Here is a 27,606-nt window from a genome sequence, read left to right as displayed (position 1 = left end):
CTGGGGAATATACCTGTTCCTGTGTAACTTGTTGCATGCTTTCTGTAAGTTACCTTCTAACTTCAGAGTTGGTAAAAGCATGTTAATCCTCTAATTTTATAAGGTATGTTTACAGGTCAGGGACCAAAAATGGAGACCAGAGGCACACGCATGAAGCCACACTAAGGGTGTGCACTACAAGAAGGGAATGTTGGCTGGACACGGCGGGTCGCTGCCTCAGCAGAGCTGTGTTGACAGACTTGGGGATATGCAAGGTTGGGAGCTGGAACAAATTTACATTAAAGCCAGGAGCACTCTGGTAAAAGGGGCAATCATGATCATAGTAAACTTTTCCCATAGACAAGCCTCTCCTGGTTTCCAGATCCCTAAAGGAAAAGAGAAGAGACAAACACCCACTGAGAATGTTACCACATTTGTTTAGGTTTGAGGTCCAGGAATCCGCAAGCTAAGATGAAAAGTGGACGTTTGCATCACCCAGTAGAAGCAAACAAAGCCTTTGGACAGACCTCCATCAAGCAGCCAAGGTTATTTAACATAAAACGAAGTAGCTTAAACAAAGGGATCTATTTGCCTTTCATAAGAGATCAGGAGGGAAGTGGCTGCTGGTCACTTTAGGACTAGCATCCTTGTGATATTCTTGGCACTTCTCATCACATACTGGCACAACACAAGTGAATCAGTACCAGGTACATCTTTTATTAGGAAAGCAACAGGGCTTCCAGAAACACCCGCCAAGAAACTGATACTTTCAACTTGGCGGCTAGGACTGGGCCATCGTGGCCATGCCTAGCTGCAAGAGACCAGGAAAATAAGGAAGAGGACATGTTGTGACTGTCTTGGCCCAATTCTGAACCATCCAGGCTGGACACACTGCCTACCCTACCAAGTTCCTAAGGAAGCAGGTGCTGGGAGGATGAGGTTGGTAAGGAAAGGGAGTGTGGTTGGCACACTACACCTTAGAATTTTCACCAATAAAGACTCACTGAACATCAGGTCACAAACCAAAATCATACAAGGAACCAGTCCAAGAGCAAGATGTAGCAGACAAAATACACAGTAATGCATATGTTAAGTGGACAGGCTCTAAATGTTTCAAAAGGTTAAAAGACAATGGAGTAAAGTAAGGTCCCAAACAACTGCCGTCTTGATAATTCCAGCTGCTTCTCAACTGGTTTTGCCTTCTTTCCAACCCCCGCTTTGAGCACGTAGAGACCTCGACCTTGGACCTGTAAGGCACTGGGAGTCCACTACTACCTGCCTGCATTCATCCTTGCACTGACCTCTGCCTCTGGCCGGACTTGGCTTCTGCTTTGCACGGGTCATTTTATCATTTATCGTTATAGGTGCTCTTTTTCCTGTGGGCTGCCTCCTTCACGGAGCCCTTTCTGACTCTCCAACAACTGTTCCTCGTCTGAACCTGAGTGCTCACAGTACACCAGGCACTCGGTTAAGTCTGACATACATGCATCTAAATGTTAGTGTGAATGAAATTATAGAACCAAGTAGCTGTCCTGTCTTCTAACTTCCTGTGGTAAGGAGATTCACTCCTTCAATGCTACATGTAGGCGAACTACATGCCAGGCACCACATTGACATAAGCAAGAGAAATACGCGACTGGACTTAATGTCCCCTTTCCTGTGTTTCAGTCAAGTTCTTCTTCCCAAAAGCATTACGCCTCTTGAGTACCTTTGCATATTTTCATTTGAATGGTGTATTAAATAAACTGTGCTGCCCCATGCTTTTTTGCTTAAGAGTTCTTCCAATCAGGACATATTAAACAGTCTCATTTTTTTTAATAGCTAATATCTGCATTGCTGGTATGTTTGAGTTGGTAATGCTGATTTTATAGAAAAACTTTGTTAGCAACTGTTAAGACTTTTTTTACAGCTATATAACATTTTAAGTAACATCTGAACCCATATTATAAAATTCTCATTTACATGGAAAATATTACAGATGAATACATATTCTGTCGTAAGCATTAAGCAGAAAGAACTGTTCTTAATATTATCGCTAGTTATTTTTTTTAGGACAGAATACAGAATCCGTAAATGAACGTAGCTTTTGGCTTATTTTATTCAATATATTTGAAATAATAATTCACAAACTTAACCTTAAAAATAGGCACTACGTATTTTAGTACAATCCCATTTATACACAATACAAATCCTTTACATATTCACTTAGGTAAGTGTACAGGGAAAAAAAAACGCATGAAATGCAAACACTGGTAACCTTTGTGAGGGTAACATGTGAGGGAGAGCATGACTTTATTCCGTAGTTTTATATATTTGAATTTTTCACAAGATGTACTTAGAGATTACATTAATTTTTTAGAAGTCCTAATGGGGCCCAGTTCAACTGTACTTTCTATCCAGTTTGCATATTAATCAAAGCTATTGTTTCAGGCGGCTCTAAAAGTCTGTTGGGTAATTTCTAATCCCATCCTCGCTTTTGCTCACCCCAGTAACTTGCTTAGTAAACTCTTGCCCTCACTTGTCCATGTCAGCTCCAGTTCCCTGCACTACTCAGAAGTATACCTGAAGGGGGCTTCACACTACAGGCTGCCATTGCTCAGAAGGTCAAATAGATTTTGAGAGCTCGTATTACTATCTGGGGACTTGTTTGCATTAATGCTGCCTTTAGGTAAGTGGATGAAAGTCCTTGGCTGCCCCTCAGAAATCTGGAAATTTAAAAATATATATAAATGCTTAAGCACCAACTCTGAAGATTTTGAGCCTGTACTTTGAAGGGAAGTAAGTGTCCTTTTAAATGATCAGTGATTATATAAATGTATGTTTAAAGAACCATTACTTTGAGAATAACAACAGAATATAGAATCTTATGGAATGCTAAAACTGAGTAAATCTGAGTAAAGTTAGGGTGTTTTCTTGGTGAGGGTGGGAGGTATTGAAATGATTTTTGATATATTCAGAAGCACCAAACACTGTAAACAATGGTTCAGTTGGTAACAGCCGTTTTCTGACAGTGATGTTTTGTGGTAATTTTCTTCCTTTGAAAGTGTAAACACAAGACTGAAAACAACAAATATAATCCTAATGTTTATTTATCAAATTTCACCAGTGGGGTCTTCGACCGGCGTTTGAAATAAGGGCAGTTCGTCTTCCTGGCATACTCGGCAAACCATTAAGTACAGAAACCTTTTTCAAGATTTTTAAAAGGGGGCAACGCTGGTCAGCATCTGGTACATGAGTATAACACATCTACTGAAAGTCTTCCCACACATCGCGAAAGTTTGGAGGTAATTAGTATAGCTTGAAATGTCTTCATTTTAGAATGCTGCGCACCAAAAGGGCCTGATCATCAACAACAGAAAGGTGGCAATTTTTGTGTTCAGACTACAACTTACAACACAACTGGCTTATGTTACATTAAGGAAATTATATTTCAGGCTCCAGAGTATGTGGGGCATAAAACCTGATTACAGTTTTATATGACAAAAACCCCAATAAATCTTTTAATAAATGGCTTATCAGTATTCTCAGATTCAGTCTAATCATCCAAGAAAAAGTAGTTTCCACTCTTCTTTTGTTCTACATCCTAAAAAACAAAACAGAGAAGCGACAAGAATGAGCACCGTTGCCCTGCACGTCGTGGGAGGCTGTCGCTCGCAGCATCACCAGCCGTGTCCACGACAGGGCCCCGTCTGCCCCCCTGCCCGCGCCGGCACACTGCTGGGTCAGCCACCAGGCAGGATCGCGCTCGCTCTGCTCCCCGCCGCGGCTATCAGAGCACTGCACCTGGTTCACTTCAAGCAAAGGCCCTTTATTTAAAATGCCTTAGTTACACGAACAAAATACTGCTACATAAAATACTACATCCAGGATGACGATTCCATTTTCACCATTTTAACTTTAAGGCCTTGGCACAAACAGTCCATACTGTCAGTCACACAAAACATGCACCCCCCCAGCACGGTTTACTGACGGGCTCGTAATGATCTGCCTGCTCCCCTGGCTGCTCCCTTGTTGGGGTTCCCGTATGACTGAGATGAGGGGGCAGAGAGAACTGAACCATACACTTCTGGGGAAAAAAGTGACAATACGAAGTGTTCATAATACTTCAGAAGAAATTCTAAGGAAAATTAAGCTGTGCATAACGTGTTCTAGAATTTGGATCCTCTTTCCTGCTTGATGTTTTCCAAACATAAGAAAACTTTTCACTTTTAAGCCAGAATCTGCCACTTCCTTAGGCAGGCACACCACACTGCAGGCTCCGGCGCCCGGGAGCCGCGCACCGCCCCTCGGCTCTGCCCCCCGGGAACGCGCGGGTTAGTCACAGAGCGAGGGGGGTACAAAACAATAAAACCTAGCAAGTGCTACCCAGTGCGTATGACATGCCTGGAAAGTTCCTGAAGTACTAAGGTGACGGCCAGAGGACTGAAATGGAAGCATTTTAAGGAGGTGCTTGCGGCAGGGATATAAAAACAGAAATGGGTCTTTAGAATTCTTTCACTTTTTCTTTTTTTGAGCAACCAAGGGATTACTGCCTTCTAAATAAAAACAGTAATTCACAGGCTACACCCAGTGTAGGGTACACGATTACTTCATAAACCACAAGGAAAGGAAAAATACTTTTCTATTGTTCACAATTTTATGCTCATTGAAGAAGCTTGTTCAGACTCTTAAAACATAACGTCTATCTATCACTCTTGTACATGCACACACAGAAAAACACACGAGAAACTAAGGTATTCATAAAAGCTTGCTGCAGTGGCGAAGCGGTATGAGCTCTCTGGAGGCACTTTAGTGGCAGTTCACCCCGGCGGCCCCACAGCGAGCACAGCTGACGGCACAGCCCGCCCGCGGCCCAGCAGCGACGGCGGCTGCCATGCGGCGGCTGCCTCCGTGGCTACGTGCGCCATCGTGTATCGAAGCGTGGAAAGCTCGACTCTTGGAGGTCATGAAATACAGATTTTAATGACACAGCCTTCCGATTGAAAACATGCCTTTCAGTTATTTACTGAGGAGTTATCCATGATCTAAGACATTTCTCCTACATACCTTAATGGAATTGAGTTTGTTTATTCTTGGCCTATAGTTGTTTGGATCTCTTCTGAATGTAATTTCAAGCTGAGATAAAAATTTATTCATGCCGGCCAAGAGGGTTTGAGGACTAGAAGAAAAATAAGATCATTGTGATTAAATTTTTCCCTCAAATCTGACTACTTTTTGGGAAAGAGTATTACGAATCACCGTTCCCTCTAATTCCCCAATCACAAATCACCCGGACAGTGGGATAATCGCAACAGATTATAAACTCTATGCTCAGAAATGTCTTTGCGTGGACGACACAGTTTGTTTGGCTATAGTATTTTTGTGCAAAACACACAGTTTAATGTGTTTCTGATCTGCAAAAGGAAAGTACTACTTTAGAACAACAAAAGACCATGAATTAGGAAATACAGAATCTCAAAGCTGACATTTTTAGGGGAGAAGAGAATGTAACAGAAAAGCTGATATTTGTATTAGAGGTAAGGCACTGGAGGGAATATGTACAACATAATGGTAACCAGAACTTTAAAAATTTCTATACTTTACTCATCTTAAATCATGCTAAATCACATCATACACGTGGAACATTTTAAGCACTTCATAAATACAAAGGGAGGATCACTATTTGAATAAATTAGCTTTTATGGTCTAAGAAATTTCCCTAACTCAAAGAAATATGCAATTCTCAGTACCTGATATATAAATTTAAAATGAAAAGAAAAGAGCTCTGGGATGCCCAGTAAAGTACTTATATTTCTTGGATAAATTATCCAAATAGCAACTCTGTTCCTCCCTAATACTAGAAAACATTGTTGGAATCACATAAAATTACTGTTTTAATAGGTCAAGAACAGTTGAATATAGTAACTTCATATGGTTCAATCTAATTCGAGGTTAAAGCACTAAAAGTTTAAGAAATTTTTTCATTAACTGATTTAAATACTAGGCTTCTCTACACTACAAATGCTCTCAAGCAAGCCCTTCAGGGAAAGAATGACAGGGAAAAGGGGAAAGGTTGAACCACTGGACCATTTTAGCTGCGCTGCAGAGCAATACCAGACACCCGGGTCTGCCGTGAGCCTGACCTCCAGCAGTGCAAGCCGGGCAGCCAAGTCACGTGGACCATATTTTATCTGTCATTGTGTAACACCTCTGTTTTTTAAGGTTACTGCAGATCCAAAACCCTAATGTGTTTTGGAAATCCAAGTCACACTGACAAAGGCGACCTAAAGGCGAGGGACCCAGAGCTCCGTATGCTCAGCCCCCTGGGCCAGGGCTCTATACTGTGGCGTGAAAACTCCTCTTCTGCCAGGTCCCGCCCAGTGTTCCATATAGAGAGTCTTGGAAGTCACAAAATAATTTCTACATTTTCTAGCTAACTCTTTCCTTCTTAAAACTTAAAATGGTATAAATAATGTTTATAAGCTTATTGGAAAATTTTAAATAACTTTCTAATTTTTAAAGTTAAAATGAGGTTGAATATTTTAGATAGTTTTACCTGTTTGCTAATGTGTTCTTAGATGGAACACCATCAAAAACGATGACTCGATCTGCTAGGTAGGTGGCCATGATGAAGTCATGTTCCACGACAAAGGCTGTCTTCTTAGCATGAAGTATGAAACTAAATAAAACACATGATTTTGAAATCTTGCAATTCCATATCATCACATATTCAAATGCTATTAAGCATAGCTGTAAGCCAGCACACAAAACCCAAAGTAATCCTCCCACGAGCCACCTTTACCGTTTGACAACTCGGGCTGCCATCAATCTCTGCTCAGAATCCAAATATGCAGACGGTTCATCGATTAAATAGACATCAGCAGGTTTGCCCAAACAAAGAGCTAATGCTACTCGCTGCAGTTCACCACCAGATAATGTCTGCACCTATTTGGAGAAGAAGTTTAGCAAACCATACAGATGTCCAGTTTAAAATAAAATGAAATAAAAATTAAGAGTACCTCCTGATCGATGATGTTTTCAATTTGCAGAGGCTTCATTACATCGGTCACAAATTGTGGGTGAGTGTAAGCATCTCGTATCTTTTCATGTAGTAACTGTCGAACACTTCCCTGTTTTTAATGGAGAAACACTGAAGTTTTATTTCAGTATAGAACTGATCTAATTATGAATTGTAACAAAGTTCCAGGCCAAAGGTATATCAATTTGCCACCAACAAATATTGGTACTGTTTTTATGCTTATCTGTCATCTATGGCATGTTTTGAAAATTTTAAATTAAAAACCCATCATGTCCAACAAGTAAAAAAAGCAATAATCTTGAAATTTGAAAGCAGTAAATAATGAATGCTTCAGGGTAGAAGTCATTTGAGAATAGGAATAATTCTCAAGGTCAGTGTGAATATCAAGTAATCTTATGTAATCAGCCAGATAACACAAACTGATGAGGATGAATCTTAAGAAGCCTATTGCTTGTTATTTCAGGAGAGGTCTGAGTTTGAGAACTTAAAAGGTAAGCGTACTGAATGTATCAACGATAGCCCTGGCCATGTAGCTCAGTTGGTCAGAACACTGTCTCCATACGCAAAGGTTCTGGGTCTGGTCCTCAGTCAGGGCATATACAAGCAGTAGCCAGTGACTGCACAGGTAAGTGGAACAATAAATTGCTGTTTCTCTTTCCCTTCCTCTCTCTAAAAATAAGTAAATACAAAAAAGTATCAATGATAAAATTTTTATTTTAAGCTAATAAGCCATCTCCAATAGACCAGAGGATTAAGGTACTGAGTATAGATATAGCGGTGAAGTTCATTACAACATCTGCAGAAACAAAAGGAGATTAACTTCATGTTTTCAAGGTTCATCTATATTGGAACAACTATCAGTATTTTATTTATTTTTATGGCCGAATAGCATTAAATTTGATGTATATACAGTGTTTATCCACTCATCAGTTGGTGGTCATGGGTTGTTTTCCACATTTTGGCTACTGTGCATAATGCATTTGTGCACAAGTTTTTGTGCTGAGATCGTCTCCACTTCTTTTGGGTGCCTGTCTCGTAGAGGAAGTGCTGGTTCACGTGTAACCTTGTTTAATTGTTTGAGGAACCGCCAGTTTGTTCTTCAAAGTGACCGCGCCGTTTTACACCACCAGCATGAGTTCTGTATCTCTACATCTCACCGATAGTCATTAGTCTTTTTGACTGAAGTCTCCCTAGTTGGTGTGAAGTGGTTATCTCATTGTGGCTTAAATTTGCTTTTCCCTAATGACTAATATCATCTTTGGAAAAAAGTATTCAAATCCTTTGCCCATTTTTAAATTGAGTTGTAAGAGTTCTTTATATATTCTAGATATGAGTATCTTATTAGATAGAGGTATGATTTGTAAATAGTTTATCCCATCCTGTGGGTGGCCTTTCCAATTTCTTTTTATAACCTCATCTGAGGACATTTTTTTTTCAGTGCTGAGAGAGAGAGAGAGAGAGAGAGAGAGAGAGAGAGAGAGAGAGAGAGAGAGAGAGAGACATAGATATGAGGGAGAAACATCGATTGGTTGTCTTCTGTACGCACCCTAACAACCAGGGATTGAACCTGCAACCTTTCAGTGTATGGGATGACACTCCAACCAACTGAGCTACACCAGCCGGGGCCCTTTCTACTTTCTTTTTCTTTTTTCTTTTTAAGATTTTAAAATTTATTTTTAGAGAGGGGAAGGGAGGAAGAAAGAGAAAGGAACATCAATGTATGGCTGCCTCTCGCTCGCCCCCAACTGGGGACCTGGCCCACAACCTGGGCATGTGCCCTGACTGGGGATCGAACCGGTGACCCTGTGGTTCACAGGCCTGCGCTCAACCCACTGAGCCACACCAGCCACGGCCTTTTCCACTTTCTTGATGGTGTTATTTTTGTAGCATAAAACACATTAGGTCTTTAAAGGTTCGTTCTGGAAAAAGATGCCTATCAGATTTTTAAAAGCATTTCTTAGTGGTGGAAATGAATCAAAGACTATATTCTTAATACCTTCTTTAGCCACTTTTTGATAAAACTGGACAGAAACTAATTTGGAGAAGAATTTTGATATAGTAGAACATTAAAGTTATAGGTACATAAACTTTAATAACCAAATAACAGAATAACTCACAGTTGATTTGGGACTGATTTTCTGTGGCTTATAACTGACATTTAAAACTGGTACTTCTCCTGCAAAATAATGCAAATAAATAAGTCACTGAAAACTGCCCAGATCTTTAATGTTTACTATGTGGAACAGAGTAAAAGGACTCAAAATTATAACAGTACCTCCTTCATCAGGTTTAAGTCTTCCAGCAAGCATCCTGATAAATGTCGTTTTACCAGTACCTGGCAACACAACATAGAACAAATCAACCTGAAACTTGCTTTATATATATAGAGTAAATCACCATGTACTATTGGGCTTTAATTGATATTATTAACCTATCAAGTATATTTCTAAAGTAATTAGGAGGACTATGAACTAGTCAAAGCTTATAATGACCATTTTAATAAATGATAGGTCTATAAGGTATAAGACTTGGGCTGCTTTTTAAAAGAATTGTATTTAGCTAAAATGTCAATGCACACAAATTGTTAAAATAGTATATGATTGATACTATCATTATAAAGTCCACTTCCATAAAATATTTGAGTTAACTGCAACCCAGTTCAAAATGCCTCCATTCACTAAAGGCTGATACGTTGCAACAATCCTCGTAAAAAAGTTTTCTTCAGCAGTTTTGTAAGCTCTTAAGTATACAATTCAAAAGTTTTTTAAAATCAGAAAAGTAATACCAGACTTGGTACTCAAATTCACCTCATAATTATATTTATGATGGCAACCTAATATAAAAAATGCTGGTAATATAACTACTGTATTTATAAAGGTAGACTAATTTGAATTTTAAAAGAAGAAAATCTCCAAAAGAAAGAGTGCAAGGCAATTTTAAACTTAATTGCTTCTGAATTACCAATATTATTTTCTTCCTAGTCAGTTTCCTATATGAATAAATGCACTGTCAATTTATATATAGAAAAAAACATTAAAAAATTATTTTTATTGAAGGTTATGAAACAAAATAAGAAATATGAACTTGACTGAAGGACAGATTAAACCATACAGTGTCACAAAATGCGAACTATTGAATACACTGAGAAATGTGTTTATTTAATCCAGCTCCCAGAACTAAGACTGAGTCAAACTTTTTCATGGAGTAGTTAAAACTAAGTTACTAGGTAAACAGATGTTCAAATATCATAAAATTAGAAAAACTTACCGTTTTCCCCCAACATCACCATGATTTCAGAATCTGTAAACTCTCCAGCTACAATTGCCAGCTCGAACTCCCCCATCTTCTTCTTCATCCCGGGGTATTTGTACATACACATCTTCTTGACTTCTTCTTCATTTGCTGTCTCAGCCACTTTAAAGACAAGTGACGCATCTCTGAATCGCAAATTTTCTGTTGGAACGTAGCCATCCAAAAAAATGTTTATGCCTGTTAAAAAGTCATTGACAATAGATTAGTGAAGATCAGTTAAAGACTAAACTTTTTCTACAGTGAGACATATTATTACATAAAAGCTCAAATCCCAGGCTTGCTTGGGAGCATTCTAAGCAGAGATTTTACTTTTCTGTGGGTTCATAACATGCAGTGACAACGTGGTGTTTTATGTGCCTAAGGTAAGTTTAAATAATATATGTACACACACACATCCAAAGTACATCATTTCATTATGATGTAATTTTTATAAGATTTTTTCCATCAGGTTTAATACAAAAGCGTATGATGCTATTTCTGCTGGTTTTTATGCCAAAAATAGCAATTTTTCTCTAAAAATGACTAATAAAAGTGGAATGTTTTCAGACTGACATAAAATGATATAAAATAGTGCAGAGAATACTTTTTAAAATAATTTAAATTATGAGTATTCATTTTCATGTGAGCTATAATCATATACTGAAATTACAATTTATTGTATCCCCAATTATTTTTTCAGATTTGTAAGAAATTTATAATGAACTTCATTTGACATGTTTTTGCCTTATTATACAAAGTTAAACCCCATTATATAAAAGGTTTTAAAAACTGAAAACAAGGTAACATATTATACATGAGAATCCCTCCATACCAATGTTGTTAAGATTCAAAATGGCAGACACACAGAAATGAAAAAAAGTGGATTATTCAGGAAACAAGGGAAAAGACATATTTTTCAGTGCTTCTTATATAGAAGAGAGGTAAGAGAAAGAGTAGCTGAAGTTCTGGAAGGTCTTGAAAGAAAGTCTAAGAACGTTATTTGCTTCTCTGGATACGAGAGCCACATCAGGGACCCAAATACTCAGCCTAAAACATAGGTGTTCAATAAATATTTGCTGTCAGAATAAATGAATAGGTAACATTTATTCTGCCAAAAGCAGCATTTAAAAAATCTTAAACTGTTTAAAAACTATAAATGTGAGGTTAAAAATTAAAACCAAAACTTACATAAAAACATAAACTTGAAGACCTTAGTGACCATTTAGTCCAAGTGCATAATTTATCAGGTAAGGAAATGAAGATTCAAGAGAAATAAGGGACATGTAGCAAAACATGACTAAGCTGGCCTCTACTTTCCTGCCGCGGTGTTCGTCTTGCTTGCCTGTACCATTCAAGGACAGCTTCTGTGCAGACTGCACTGATTTTAGTATGGTAAAGGAAAGCAAAAGGAGCAAGTGGTTTGTTCCTTGAATTGTTTTAGCAGGTGAGGCACATTAAAACCTCACCAGGAGCTCCTTCTCTGACGGCAGAGCCTTTACACACAGCACTTACAACCAGCTGACTAGCGTGACAGCCAGGCACCCACATCGCCACCAGCACAAGTCCAGCACTATTCCTACGACAGGGCACAGACTAGGTACTCAGTCAATACTGGGGAACTGAGACAAATGAAACATAAATAACTGATTTGACATCATCTCTTTAAGACTACTAGAAGAAAACAGCAGTCTCACACATTTTTCCTTAATATATGCACCTATTTATCTCTAAGTACAAGAAGTGAGAGCAAATCTTTCCCCACATCTTAAACTAGAGTATTATGTACTTTTATAAATTAAAAAAAAAAAAAACTACTGTCATTTTATGCAAAATGTATAATGCAATATAAATTTCTTTTTCAAAAGTGTCTTAGGTATCTCAAAAACTATTGTTTATAGAGTATGGTATATTGTTCAAGATATGGCCTAAACAGTCCTTCTGTGTGTTCTAGATTGTCTGCGTAAGGCGTAGCCAAAGGGAAGAAATAAAAACTAATGAAAAGAAAACAGGCATACCAGGTGGAGAGTGCACTGGTACTGTTTTGGTAGTCACCGAGAGGGAGGCTAGTTTGTACTTTTGTCTAACTTGCTTAGGTGGGGAAGAGCATGGAAGAGAGGCCAGAGTCCCTCTTTCCTGAAAGCAGAAGGAATACATAAAAAAATATACTCACTAAGCTATTTTACTAGATTTTCAGTGACTTACTAAACTATCTTATTAGAATTTTAGGCAGTGTTAGCTCTACAGCCTAGGATAGATAGCAGATAAATTTGAAACAAGATAAGCACTAAATGAATTTTAAGAGTTTCACTATTGGTAATGGCGTGTCATAGATGAAGCTGAAGATGATAAATAATACAATGATTCTACAGAAGCCAAAATATAAAAGGAACTTTTGACATAGCAAAATATAGCAAATAGTAAAACTGATAAAGCGTTTCTACCTACCCCAGCAGAAAATTCTCCAAAAGAAATAGGTTGTGTGTAACAAGTGATAAATATAACTGTATACACCATACATATTCTGTTGAGTGGTTAGTTTCCATGAGACTAGAGTTTTAGATAAGTAATACTAGAGTAACACAGAACTACTTAATATTAACAATAATACATTTTCTAAGCATTAGAGGAACAGGGAATACAGCATTGTGAAAAGTTTTGCAAGTTACCTTCTCTTACACTAAAGGGCATAGTGACAACACCGTAAGCACTCGGTACGCCGTATAAACAGCAGATGAAGTCAGAGAGATAATCTAAGACACTTAGATCATGCTCCACCACAATGATATATCTGAAAATTAATACAGATTTAAAATGTAACATAATATATAAGATAAAATTAAAATTATATTTAGTTATAACGGTTACATAACTTTTATTATAGTATAAATTCAGGAAAATATATATATTTTTATTAAACAAAAGTCATAAAGTATTTTCTTTAAATAAGACTCTATCAATGTTCATATTCTAAATTGGTGCCCTAAACTAAAAGAAAGAAAAACTAACATGAAACAGTTTATGGATATAAGAAATGTGTTTTGCTAATAAAGCACGTATTTTTAAATAAACTCTACAAAGCAGAAACAATGAATAATTTGAATCAGATGTAGCCTAAACTGTTTGGTTATGATGCCATTGAGCTCACTGAGACCTTCCTACCTGTCCCACACTAGCTGCGGGAGCCGGGCCCAGAGAGCCACTCGGCAGGACCCTCGGCCTGAGGATTTTCAAGGCTGCTCTCAGTTCTCAAGGAAACAAATAACATCCTCAGACTTTCTTTTAAGACCTTTCAAAACTTAAGCTAATATATATATGTATATAGGACACGCTGAAAGATGGATCTTTCATTACTTCTTTTCGATCCGCCTTTCCATCGTGCGTCTCAGGGGTACTCTCTTTCCGAAGGGGTCCCCTGCCCACACCCTCGCCTGCTGAAATCCTCCCCACCACCTCAATCCTAACCCCGGCAGCACCGCTCTTCCTAAGAGCCAAGTGAACTTCCCTTCTCTCATTCTTGAACCTCCACCACTCTGATCCTATACTTGGGACTTTCCGAGTACCCTACAACGTGCCCCCAAACACCTTGAAGACAGACGGCAATCTGCCTCTCCCTGATCTTTAGTCTTGTACTATGTACAAACAGTTATGTAATAAAGCTGTTGACAAGATGAGGAATTTGGACTTATGTTAACCAGCAGTGGGGAAAACAGGAAAACAGTAGGTTCTTAAATAGCACTGTCCAGTAGAGCTTTCCTGACTATGGAAATGTTCTATCTCTATGTTGTCCCATGTGGTAGCAAGTAACTACATGGAACGTGGAGCAGCACTTGGAATATGACTAGTATGATTAATGAAATGAATTTTTTCCCCAAGTGACTATGAGGATATGTTTATCAAAGCTGGGGGCAGTGAAACAAGGGAAGGCTTAGCATAGAAAAGCAATAGGTGAGCCTACGCTGGGCTGCCTTAGCTCACTGGAAGTCAGAGAAAGGGGGCTTTTGGGACAGGTTTTGGGGTGAATCCAGGACAAGCTGCCTGCTGCCCATTGCCTTAGAGTTTAGGAGACGCGTGCCTGTGAAGAAAGAAGTAGGGGAAGAAGAAGAGAAAGGGATGATGTGGACTGCTCCCCAGAGGGACAGCACTAAAGAAATGAATTTTTAACTTCAATTAAAAAAAAATAGCAAAATATGGCTAGAGGCTAAAGCACAGTTCTTAGAATAAAAGAATGACATGAAAAAATATCATTTCAGGAAGATTAATCTGGCAAGAAGAACCACAGACTTTTCTAAACGAAGCTATCACATCAATCCAGGTGTCAGGCAGTAAAAGTAAGAATGAAAAAAAATGGGGGCAAATTTACTCTGAAAAGGAAATCAATGAGTGAGCCAGTACTTCTGCCTTGTGTCTCTGTTGACAATTTTCCATTATCTAGAATAATTCTCTACTTTTTACCATTAAAATCTTCAAGACTCAGTATAAGGCAGCAAAGCATTGTCTAGTGGCTTGTAATTTACTTTAAAAAGAAAAAACAAAAAACAGATCAACCTTCCTGCTTTCCCTACCTTCAAATGAATGAAGCTTATACATCAGTCAAGAAAGGAAGAAAGACTTAGGAGAGCCACTCTGTTTTTTGAGGGTTTGGGAAGAAACAGAAGTCTGCAGCATAATGAGAACCTATGCTGTGAAAATTTATAGCCTACAATTAATTTGTGCATTTTACCTTTTGGTTTTTAATCTTATCGAAGATGTTATTAGAGGTCAAATTCTAGAAAATCTCTTAGGTTATTTTTCCTTTCTCCAATACATCCTCTCTTTCTTATTGGTTATCCAAGGATATGACCTCTGAAATCTTTGTGAAGAATTAAAGACTGAACATGTAGAATTTCAAGATGCAGATATACTTCTTGTAATTGTTCATCAATTTATCACTACAGAGAGATTATTTTAACCCTATTCCTAAGACCCAGCACATTTGTGAAAATGTCTAACCTAATCATTTCCTTCACTTTGTCAATATAACATGTCAATGACATGTCATACCTATTACAGTTAAGGTCACTGCTGTCTCATCATATAAAACTGTAGTGACTTGCCTGAATATTCACAAATTGAGATACATGTCACCTGGTTATAAATCACTATCCTTTCATTCTCCTTTTTACTATGGTTAGGACATTGCTTGATATTTAAAAAACAATTATGTGTGAAGGTAGATTATCTATGACTTGCATTCAGTGTAATAAAGGAGTATAAATTATTTTATGAAAAGCTAGGGTTTAGAACTGTTGATCTGCTTGTGTAGTCTTAAAAAATATTTTTTTTTTTTTAGAGAGAGAGAAAAAGAGGAAAATCGATTTGTTGTTCCATTTCTTTATGCACTCACTGGCTGATTCTCATGTGTGCCCTGACGGGGGATGGAGCCCACAACCCTGGCATATCGGGACGATGCTCCAACCAACTCAGCCATCCGGCCAAGGTCACCTGTGTCTTCTTTTCTTCACCAGATTGTGAAGTCTTTGAGTACTTAGACTACATTTAATGTTCTTGCATTCCCCAAAGAGCCTATAGTAATGCCCAGGACTACGTACAAGGTAAAAATTACAGCTATTTGGCCCCCAAAAGATTGTTTAACATTGATATTTTAAAGATTCTAAATTGGATGATTACTATGAGGCTCAAATGAGGTAATGGATTTAAAAACTCTGCAAACTACAAAAGCACCCTGTAAATACAGGGTATTGTGATTACTTAACGGAGGTTAAAAACCCTCTTGTGCTTATGAAGACCCTGAACAGCTGGAATTATTCTGGTGATCCTTACGTTCTAAATTTTGTGAGTGACACATTCATTTGAGGATCTGGTAAAAGCTAAGGATCTGTTTCCCAGAAACCCATTCATATATCCCAGAATTTGCCTATCATTTCACAGAACTGGTAGTCCCCTGGAGACAGGCATGTTAGTCAATGAATCTTGCATTATGAAACTGTGTTCTAGTCCTGACTGGTGTGGCTCAGTGGGTATCATCCCACAAAGCGAAGGGTTGTTGGGTCTGATTCCTGGTCAGGGCACATGCTCGCATTGTAGGTCTGGTCCCTGATCAGGGCATGTACGAGAGGCAACCTATCAACGTTTCTCTCTCACATTGATGTTTTTCTCTCCCTCTCTTTCTCCCTCCCTTACCCTCCCTCCAAAAATAAATAAATAAAATCTTAAAGGAAAACAAACAAACAAACCTATGTTCTAGATAGAAGGTAAATTCAAGTGGTAACTCCAAATAACCAATATGGAAAACACACACATGCATATGACATTGGTGGCCCAGTGTTTAATCTTTAGAAAAAATCTGTAAAACTCCCAAAACGAAAGAACACAAGCACATGCCCAGTGTGTACTCACCTATCTGGGTTTATTAGAGACCGGATGGTAATAGCAGCCTTCAAACGTTGCTTGACGTCCAGGTAACTAGAAGGCTCATCAAACATGAAACTGTGCAAAAGAAAAGCAAATTTAATGAAAGATAAATATGACATAATTCTACCTGGCATGTTATTTCAAAGCACTGTTACATAGTTTACGTTTGAAGAACAAAAATCCCCTTATCCTAATGAGGAGTCCACCCTGTAGCGGTAAAAACTTTTGTATTTTGTTCAGAAATAGAAGAAAAGAAATAACAAAAAGCAGGACTGCACCCCGACTATGGGGAGACAGACTCAGATGAGGCTGACTTACAAACTGTCACCTGCTTATGAAAAATATTCTGGTACAGCTAATGTCAGCTGCATGAAAGCAAACAGTTTCTGGACTGGAGGGTAGTACACAGGAGTAGACTCCTTTGTGAAAAGGGCTAGCCTGCTTTGGAAGCCAGAGCAGGCCGTGGAGGAGGGCAGGAGAGTGGGTGTGTGGGAGAAGAGGCACTGGAAGGCTGGGGAAGTGCGCCCCTCACATGGCATGCCGTCCTGACCCAAGGGACCTCCTGTTCCACTTGAGGAATTCAAAAATCTTGCTGGCATTGTTGGAGAGCTTAAGCCCTGAAGAAATTCTTATGTACAAACAGTTTAAATAATAACTTACTTTACATTAAAAAGCTCTGGACCCCATCAGTTGTCAAGTACTTAACTAAATAATTAAGTTTCTTCCCCTGTAGGAATAACAGGGCAAATTGGCAGTGGATGTACAACTGCTTCAATGTCTTACCTCAAAATTAGAATCTGAAGATACTATGTGTATTAATTTCTCTAAAACCACTGCTTTATTAGCAGTGTTACACATAAAAACTCTAAAGTAAGGCTTGAGAGCTATAAAAGGTATAAAGTAACCTACATATCAGCTTTCTGTATGCAAACGACAGCACAAGCAAATCTCTGCAACTCTCCTCCTGAAAGATCTTCCACATTTCGTTCTTTTAGATGGGTTAAATCTACAAGGAACATAGAGGCATTGTGTTTAACGTTATACGTTTTATTTCACCTCTGCGAAGCAAAATATATACTGCAGGTCGTTCTGGGTTTGAATATTTCAGCTGAAAATTGTGTAACATAAAAAAGTAACTATGACAACTACCAGAGATTTTCCCATTTATTTCAGTAATCCACATAAAGACATTTATTTTATTATTTAAATTTAGGGCCTACTAAAACACATACACAAAATAAACACTTACCAAGCTGCTGACATACAATCGCTTGTGTCTTTGTTTCATCCTTTCGGTCCAAAATTGACCCCACTGTCCCCTGTCATAATATATCAGAAATAGTTATTACTGTTCTTCCAATACTAAAATTAAATTTAATATTAAAATTACATCAATATTCCCTTCAATATTAAAAAGATACAAAGTAAAGCAAATTTATTTTGATATATCTTTTATACTTCCATTGATGTCTATAAAACATAAATTCTTCCTAAAAAGCAACTGACCTTTGCAGCCTTGGGAATCTGGTCTACATATTGAGGTTTGATAATAGCTTTTAGGTCATCTTCCAGAATCTTGGTAAAGTAATTTTGCAATTCGGATCCACGGAAGTAAGTCAAAATTTCTTGCCAATCAGGTGGATCCTAGAAATACACATGTAATGATCTGAATTTAATAATACAATTGCAAAGAGGATGACTGATATACAAAATAGAACATGTGTCTAAATAGAATACTTTGGCATCTAACTTAAGATTGAAGATTTAATTTCAAATCAAGGCATGACAACTCATAACAGTTCACCGAAGCTCAGAATAATCAGTTAAATAGCATCAACAGATTAAAAAAACAAACAAACTGATCTTTAGAGACACAAACATCAATGTATTTCCACTTCTTTATGCATTCGTTGGCTGATTTTTGTATGGGGATCGACCCCCCAACCTTGGCGTATTGGGACAAGATTCAACAGATTTTTAATTAAAAAAGGAGTTTCATCTACAAATAGTTTCTTAGCATTAATTTCACAAATAATCTTGAAAATAACTTTAAAAGAATCACATATACACTTCCCTTCATTTAAAAAATTTTTTTAAATTTATTTTTAAATTTTTTATTTTTTTCCTTCGTTTTTATAAGGTGGTAATACGTACATCATACTTTCCAAGGTTTGGCTTTTGCTTTCCTGCTAAAATTTTTAAAGCAGTTGACTTTCCAATACCATTAGTTCCAACTAATCCCAAAACTTCACCAGGACGAGGGATAGGCAGCCTGTCAAAGTATACAAAAATAATAAAACTCAGATTCAGGTATCAGAATGACATACTTTAATACACTTGCACTCCACACACATCCATTAAGCTAAGAGATATATGCAGATATTATTGGCTATTAGAAAAAAACCCAGCCAAGATTAATTTAAACTGTTAATAGTTAGAAATGCATCTATGACAATATTACTCCAAGTTCTATTTATTCAATTTTCAATCCAAGTCCATTCTAAAATAACAATTCTTCACATATAAGGCTCAGTTTTAACAAAAATGCTTTGGTAGAAAGTATCATAGCAGGTGCAACCTCACCCTGTTTTTATTTCTTTTGCCTGCCATTTACTTCCAAGGAGAGAATGCCAACTCAACCAGAAATACCCCACTCCGTGCTCCCTGCTGCAGCAGGCGCCTTAAAGCTGGGGGGCTGAGAAATGCCTTTTTATTAGTTAAATCTAGACTTCCAGATTCAAAATATTAGTGTTCAGTAGATTGAAAACCTCAAAGGACTCCTGTGATTTAACAATACACGTCCAAGTTCAGAGTAATATTCTCTGTAGATCATGAGATTAATAGATACATAAAATCAAAGACAAGTTTCTTTAAAAGTCTTTTTGGGTATAAAGGTAATGTTTACCATTGTGATTCTCAACCCCAATTATATATCAGATCATCTGGGAGCTTTTATGACTTTCCAGACTCTTCATCCAGAGAGATGATGTAATTCAACTGGGCCGAAACCTGGGCATTAGTAGTTTTAAAAAAGATCCCCAGGTAATTCTAATGTTAGCCAGAAAGAACGATGGACATATACAATATACTTCTGTGTGTTACAGTATTGTGTTTCTCTTTAGTGCATGGATAATACAGTTTTTTGTTTTTTTTTTTCAGTTTTGCACTTCTCTGAAAATCCCAAAGGTATTTTACTTTTGACTGAAGTAAAGAGGAATGTTGACTTGAAAATATACCTGTGAAGTTTGAAGGCATTGGCACAATATCGATGTGTTGTTTCTTTTTCCAAGTTGCTTGGTAAATTGACAATTGATAAGGCGCCAAAGGGGCATTTCTGTTATTTAAAGTAAAGAATTAATTTTGTGTTAATTTTTAGAAGTATACACATGACTAAAATGGAGATATTAAGACTTTTTTATAAGCATCTTCCCAATGTGGGAGCTGCACAAGGATGTAAAATATTTTTTCATTTCCTTTTCTTTACTTAAAAATTAAAAGTTAAGTTCCTCGAAGGCAAGAATCATACTGACCAATTTTGCATTACCCTAGTGACTGCCATAATCTTAAGACATTTAATGTGCATTTAATGCTTACTGAAAAACCCTACAGAACTTGGAGGTTCTCTGCAGAACCTGGAGGTGTACTTTTTACATTATTAGATGAGACAAGACGAAGAGGCAGGATAAGACAGGGTTACTGAGTGCTATACTACTGCATATTCAGCCCATAACAGATTCCTTCCCTCTATTTCCTTCTTCCTGTCTTTGCATGCACCCGTTTCTACCTTGTAAAGTCCTTTAAGGTCATGGGTTGTACCTTTTTTGGTCTATTTATGCACCAACAACAGCTAGCATAGCATTTGGACAGAACAAGATTAATGTTTTCTGCTGTGATTTTTAACCATCCCATATGAAAAAGATGCTTCATATTCCAGCTGAGTAAATTCACATTAAAAAAAGACTCACAGAAAAAATTATTCAAGTAACAATTGACTATCAATCAGATAAATCTCTATGAAACAAGAATGGAAAGAACTAGAGGGTCATTTAAGATTAGCCATGTGGCTAGAAAAATTTGTCAGAAGTACAGGTAACTTAAAAAAAGGTACATTCCAAAGAATATAACATCACATTTGAGATTGTTTAGCAGAACCGTTCTGTGAGCTCAGGGACCAATTCAAGTCACTGTATATAAAGCAGTAATTTCCCATTCCATGTTACAAGAACACAGATAATTGAAAAAATAAACAAAACTCTTGCTTTCTTTTTTTTAAAAGACCTATTTATTTTTAGAGAGGGGGGGAAGGAAGGGAGAAAGAGAAGGAGAGAAACATCAATGTGTGGTTGCCTCTTGTGCACCCCCAACAGGGGACCTGGTCCACAACCCAGGCATGTGTCCTGACTGGGAATTGAACCAGTGACCCTTTGGTTTGCAGGCCAGCACTCAATCCAGAGCCACACCAGCCAGAGCACAAAACTCTTGTTTTCTAACAAAGTAGTTACTATCCTGTAACCAAAACTATTAATTCTTTACATATTTTTCTGCTAATAAAGTTACCCTCATTTATATAATTCTATTTCATCAATGTACATAAGATGATTATAGGCTAAAATAATTACAACTTCTCTAAATCTACAAGGAAAAAAAATATCCATACTGTTCCCATGAGGTGCATTATGAGCATCTCAGTGTTCAGAGGGTATTATACTATCCCCACCCTCAAAGGGACTCATCATATTACTATCTTTTCACCCAGTGAAGTGCACACCCCAAACTTTGGACCCTCATTTTTCTACATCAGTGAAGAAGAAAAAAAAAAGGAGTTCTTTCTTCATAGAATTAACAATGTATTGTTCAAAATCAGATTTCCAGCACCCAGAACATTGTCATGCAAGAGATTAGTAAATATTTGCTGGGAGAAATGTTCCTTGCTTATATTTTCAAAGTAAGGGAAAATGCTTTCAAGTACCATAATCTTTCTGGATACTTGACTAAGGATTCAGAAACCAATACAAAATACACATAAGCCTTAGTAGAATGAACAACAGGGTGGTATCCATACTCTGATAAAGGTCCTTTCTAAAATATACTATCTACAAATACCTAAATTAGGAACTTCATTAATCGCCTCCAAATATTTTTCATGAATTTAAGTTGGAAATTTACCATTCTTAAGTCAAAAGCCTTAAACTATTCAAGGCGACGAGAACTATCTGGGGTATTTTGAAACATTACACTATTGCAATAAATTCAACAATAGAAGAATGCATAACATGACAGAAAAAGCACTTAAAGATTAGGTTACATTGAAAAAATTCTGGCTATGTGCACTTCTATTTAAAAGGTGCAAATTTAAAATTAAACTTGAAAAATTATATGTAATATAACTCACGTTTTTTGTATTCATGTTTCCAAAAAGTTCTGGTGAAGACATTGCTGGAGAATGTCCTCAAAAAAGGGTGAAAAAATATAATTTTGGTTCAAAATTGTTTTATAAAATTAAGTATGGGGAGGACAACTTTTAAATAAAAAGTTGGCTTAATTAAAAAGCAACATTGTTATTGGTATAAGTACAATTTTCCTATATTTATATTCTTTATTCATTCCTTTATATTTTGCCTCTTTAAAAGCCTTTATGTTTTCAGAATTTTCAGATTACAAAGTTAATCAGTAATAAAATATCACTTACCTTAATACAAATACCACAGCCTATACAAAGAGTTTCAGAAATCCAAGCTATTTTGCTCTGGGGTGTAACCTCGATGCATAATTTTCCTGGCAAAGGAAAAAGATACCCTCATGAGGCAAGAGAGGGACGACTCTAATAAGTTTATTTTAATTTACTACTGGGGAAAATATGCTAGTAAAATTGTGGCAGATCCTAAAAGTTTTATTTTTAAGGTGACTGACCTAAATATTTAATTTATAAAATATGCCTTGGAAATGATACTGTATACCAGAGAAAAGAATGAAGTATGTTAGCTAGATCAGTGAAGTTCTAAAAGGTAAGCAGTCACCTAAGATACAGACAAAATTAAACTTTGCATATAAACAGGGATATTACCAATGGAATTTCTGAATAGCACATATAATAGATAGCATATAAAGTCTCTTTTAAGATTCAATAAGCCTATACCTTTAAATGTAACTGGTACATTGAAAGTTATAATTATTTTAACAAAGTTCTAAAGACTACCAACAATTCATCAATTCTAAATTGATGTGAATTTATTTAATCTTGAAAAGATAGCAAACTTCATAAAGTCACCATTATTAAGCTCGTTAAAGTGAGAATGTTATCAAACACAAACATACTGGCAGTCCTTTCTCCACGACTTAAGAGTTGTTATAGGATTTTGGAGAACAGTAAGAATCTCAGTAACTTGAACTCTGATTTGATTTTATATTCAATAAACTTTTAAAGACTCGATAGTAATAATTATCCTATAATTAAAAAAACAATCATACGGTCTTAAAGCAATAAAAAATTGAGAATAAAATCTGGTTTTCTCTTTACATTTTAAAGACAATAATGGCTAAAGTCCAAAGAACTACGAAGGTAACTTATTCCTTTTAAAATCTCTTATTCTTAAAAGATCCATGGAACAGCTTACCCATTCGAACCACAGGGCAACTCTTTTTGCACTCCTGCCGACATTTCTTAGGTTTACATTTGTCATGGTTGACAATAGAAATTCTTGTTAATTTATCTGCCATAATTCTAGGTAGGAATATCCAGCTATTCTATTAAAGAAAAAAAAAAAAAAAAAGGTATAAGCAATGAAATTAATTGAGAAATAAGTCAGGCATAAAAGTTAGATAGGAGGACATACATTATCACCATATTCAGAAAAGATTATCTGAAACTAGTGAAAAAAAAGAAAACCTAGTAAAAGTAATAAAATAAGTTAATAAGGTTGGGAGAGCAAATTTTACCATTAATAAAAAATATTTATATAAAGAAAAAACCCACCATTTTCAATGATCACAAATAAAAGATCTAGGAATCAACAGAACATAGAAATGTGAGGCAACTTCCAAAATATTACGGAAAAACATAAAGACCCAACCAAGAGAATGACATGTCGTCTCAGCTCTTACAATATGGAACAGTCAACCCTCAGAGGATTTGAGGCCTTGGCTGACTTTCACGCTCTTTTACAACTCCTGTCCCAATTTTTGGTTCAGTCTGTTCATTCACCTCTCCCCTCCAATGACCTTGTCTTCCACCCTACCTCAGCCACTCATTCATTCCTCTGGTCAAACTCCTGACCTTGTTACGACCAATACAGTAACTGCAACCCTCCCAGAGCCTCTGTTACAAATACTCACTCACCAACCACCACTCTGCCTTTTTAGCTCACCGTTCTCATACACAACCCAACCCTTTGAATGCCCCATCTCTCAACCCTTCACAGCTTCATTTGCATCTGTACCCAGCTAAAATTCCATGGTCAATCATTTGTACCCTAAACCACAATCCTGGTTAAATGCAATTCTCCACCTGCACACATATGCTGGAAATGGGTAGAGAAATCACAAAGCCGTGCTTGACCAGTGTCATCTCAAGGAAATGCTTATGCCAGCCAGCAATCCCACTGTCCATTTCCAGAGCCAAGTCCATTCGCACACTAAACAACATCCACTCGGGAGGTGGTCCCAACACCTCTCCCTCCCGTTTTCCACATCATCAGTTTTTCTCTCCACTTGCCCATTCCCTCAGCATTCAAACACTCTATTATCTGACCCCACTTTCCCTCACTGCTTTGTATCTTCTTTCTTTTGCAGCAAGACTAATAGAAAGAGCTGCCTATAGTCAGCTGTTTCAAATTTATATTTTCTCTGGAATCCATTCCAAGCTTTAGTGAGTATCATCCCATCAAAACCGCTTGTAACTTCATTCCTCTCAACGGCTTCCCAACAGATCCCTTTGCTTCTACTCTTACTTTCTTCTGTTCCAACCCTTGACAGTTCATTCTCAATACAGGAACCTGAATGATTCTCTTAAGGTGTAAGCCAATTCAAGTCACTCCTCCCCTTAAAATCCCGCAATGGTTTCCCTACTCACTCCGAATAAAAGCTGCAGTCCTTAAAATAACCAACGACGCACTGGTCAGCCTCTGTTAACGTTCTGAGCTCATCACCAACTACTCTAGCAGTCCATTTCGCCCATCATAATCCAACTCCTTGAATTGGATTCCTTGCTCTTCTCAGCACATGCCAAACATGTTCTTGCTTCCTGGTCTTAGCATTTTCTCCTCCCTCTGCCAGTAATGCGATTCCCCGCAGTGAGTTACACAGCTCGCTCCTTCAAATCTTTAATGTTTATTTCTCAGTAAGCCTTCTTTCTCTAGCTATACTACAAAAAAAAAAAAAAATCCAACTGCCTTTCTGTCCCTCTCCCCTGTTCTATTTTTCTTCCTAGCTCTTTCTTTTATACAAGTTTATATGTATTTCATATATATATGTATATATAGTATATGTAAACATTTACCACAGATTTATTATGTATTTATATATTCTGTCTCCCTCTAGACACAGAGACAATATTTTTCCCTCCCCAAGCAGAATGTACTCCAGCATTAGGGCAGGAATTTTTGTCCATTTGTTCATTTCAGTGGCTAGACCAGTGCTTAGCACATAGTGGGAGCTGAAGCAGGTCAGTGAAGATATAAATTTAAATACAGTAAATAATTTTCCTATAGGTTATAACAACTTCAGAAATTTTTGAAGTTATCAATATTTCATAGTGATAGTTATGCCCTAAAGTATATACAGGAAAAAATAAAAATCACTAAAAACGGAGACTAAATATTTATGTAAAACACAAAGTTATTTTAATAGGTTCACTTTATCCTGTTTGCAGTCTAAGACCAAAAATGGTCCAGGTCTCATAAAGATTAGAAGAGAAAGAAATTAAATGCCTTTTGAATTATTCCAAAAAGCTATCATTCTGGAAGTGACAACTCCCTAAAAAGTGAAGATTCTTTAGTTAGCTATTAAAATAAAACTGGGCACCATACAAATTACCTGGTGAATGAGTGTAATGAATTCTCTAGGGGATAAATCTTTTATCATGAAATTGCTTAAACTTTGTATCTGCCAAACTACTAAAATATTTCATCTAATATTTGAAACTTTTAAAAACTGAGTGACTATGATTTTCATAGAAAAATGAAAAATATAGCAGATAGTTAATAAGCTGATTTACATTAAAAAAACAAACAAACACTGGTAAATTATTCCTCAGAACAAAGAGGGATCTGAAGATCTAAAAAACTGTGTTCAAAATAGGTACTCAAACAATGACCCTCGCTGTCATTCTTCCAGCTGGGAGGAAAAAGGGACGTGCAGTATCTATGACAAGCATTTGCCGTCTCAGGCCAAAATTATTCTAATACTGTGTGAGAACATTTAAAGATCGCTGCGAACGAACGATGCTTAATATCACACTGAATAGTCTAACCTATGATTATTGTAGATTATTAGTCCTATAAAACATGTAAGTTGGGAGTGGTACACATCTCTGATTTCAGTCTTAAACTGAAGACATTTAGAAGAGACACGAATATTGCTTTCTTTTTTCGAAAAGTCCCAGTAATTATATTAAATGTTCTTCCTAAAAAGCTTTTTTTTTTTTTTTTTTTTTTAAATAGGGGAGAACAAGGTTTTTAACTAAAATAAAAGAAACCTTTTTGGATCAAATTCAGTTGAAGAGTCCTTGGTTAACACTGACAAAGCATTACTGTCAGGTGGCTGGTATAGAACGAACAGTCCCAGTACATGGGACATACATGTACTAACGACTGCAACACCAATGTCATTACCATGAATGCCTAGTGAGCAGTCCTGTGGAAGAGAGGACGAAAGAAAAATCAAACATCGCTTTGACAGGTCTCACTTTTATCGACTTCACCACACAGATAAAGAGAAAAAATAGGGCTATGTAGTTTTATTGATGCGGAATCGGGCTTTGACCGTGGTAACTACAATGGAGAAATCTCTGGAGGCAACACAAAGGCATTTCGAACTAAGACCCCACCCCCGATCTCAAGGAGTTTAATATGTAATTAAAGGGAAGAGTACAGTCATCAAGGCGAAAGGTGCCGAATGCTATAAAAGCGCACCAAGCAGCTCAAGGCGTTCCACTGGGAGGTTACCAGGGGTGACCCCAGTCGCAGCCGGGTACAAGCTGGCCTAGGAGAAGAGGAGAGCCAGGTCTGGCCATCGTTTCTGTAAACACTGGGGGTGGGCGAGGCGTATTCAACTTCATGGCGTCAAGATGCCACGACTGATCCCGGTCACCAGAAGATACAAGAAAATGCCACGATTCCGCATGACCAAATTCGCCCATGTGAACACATACCCGTTTCACTCTGCCCGGGGAAGCATGGGGTTCACAGCGGGGTGCGGTAAACGGGGCAGGTGCCTTCCTCCCTAGAAGGCTCTAGGAGCGGGGTGAGGCGGACTGGACTCGTCGGAGGCTGCATCGTTGAGATAGCATCTCGGTCCTTTCTCGTAGCCTCCGACAAGGGTAGCGGGCAACAGCGGCTGAGATCCAGCCCAGCTGGAGCGGAAGCCCGCCGTGCACCCGCGCGCCGGCGGTTCCAGCTGTCCCATCCCACTCAAGCCAACAGCCACGCGCCGCGACCGAGCCCATCGCTGTCACCTGAGGCCTAACCAAAGGTTCTCGGAGAACGTCCCTACAACCTTTAAATCGTGGGAGATAGCACCTAACAGCCAAATCCCTTCGGGCTATTTACGCACCTGGAGAGAACGACCCCCTTGAGGAGGGGAGCGTTGAGGCCAAATCAGCTCTTGCCGTCACTCCGCAGCTTCACAACGTGTGCCTACGGCCTCCGGCCAAAATGGCGCTGCCCAGCCCCCGCCTCGCGCATGCCAGAGGC

At 37.7% G+C, this 27,606-nt stretch overlaps 1 protein-coding gene across 1 annotated transcript; it reads right to left on the bottom strand.

Annotated features, from left to right (window-relative positions):
- Nucleotides 1–3,050: 3,050 nt before the first annotated feature.
- Nucleotides 3,051–27,590, bottom strand: ABCE1 (ATP binding cassette subfamily E member 1). Its single transcript, XM_090288765.1, has 18 exons — nt 27,467–27,590; nt 23,314–23,443; nt 22,389–22,474; nt 19,936–20,033; nt 18,854–18,971; nt 18,206–18,343; nt 17,949–18,018; nt 17,609–17,705; nt 16,685–16,774; nt 12,955–13,076; nt 10,265–10,486; nt 9,273–9,332; nt 9,115–9,173; nt 6,978–7,088; nt 6,761–6,903; nt 6,515–6,637; nt 5,026–5,137; nt 3,051–3,562 (listed from the first exon to the last, which is right to left on the bottom strand). Exons 2-18 carry the CDS (start codon nt 23,414–23,416, stop codon nt 3,515–3,517), a joined length of 1,800 nt encoding a protein of 599 aa, XP_090144891.1. The 5' UTR covers nt 23,417–23,443; nt 27,467–27,590; the 3' UTR covers nt 3,051–3,514.
- Nucleotides 27,591–27,606: the final 16 nt, after the last annotated feature.

Source organism: Furipterus horrens, unplaced genomic scaffold, assembly GCF_987537825.1.
Source record: "Furipterus horrens unplaced genomic scaffold, mFurHor1.1.pri manual_scaffold_10, whole genome shotgun sequence".
NCBI classification, from domain to species: domain Eukaryota; kingdom Metazoa; phylum Chordata; class Mammalia; order Chiroptera; family Furipteridae; genus Furipterus; species Furipterus horrens.
Note: the sequence above shows the minus strand (reverse complement) of the source record. Positions and strands in the feature narration are given on the sequence as shown.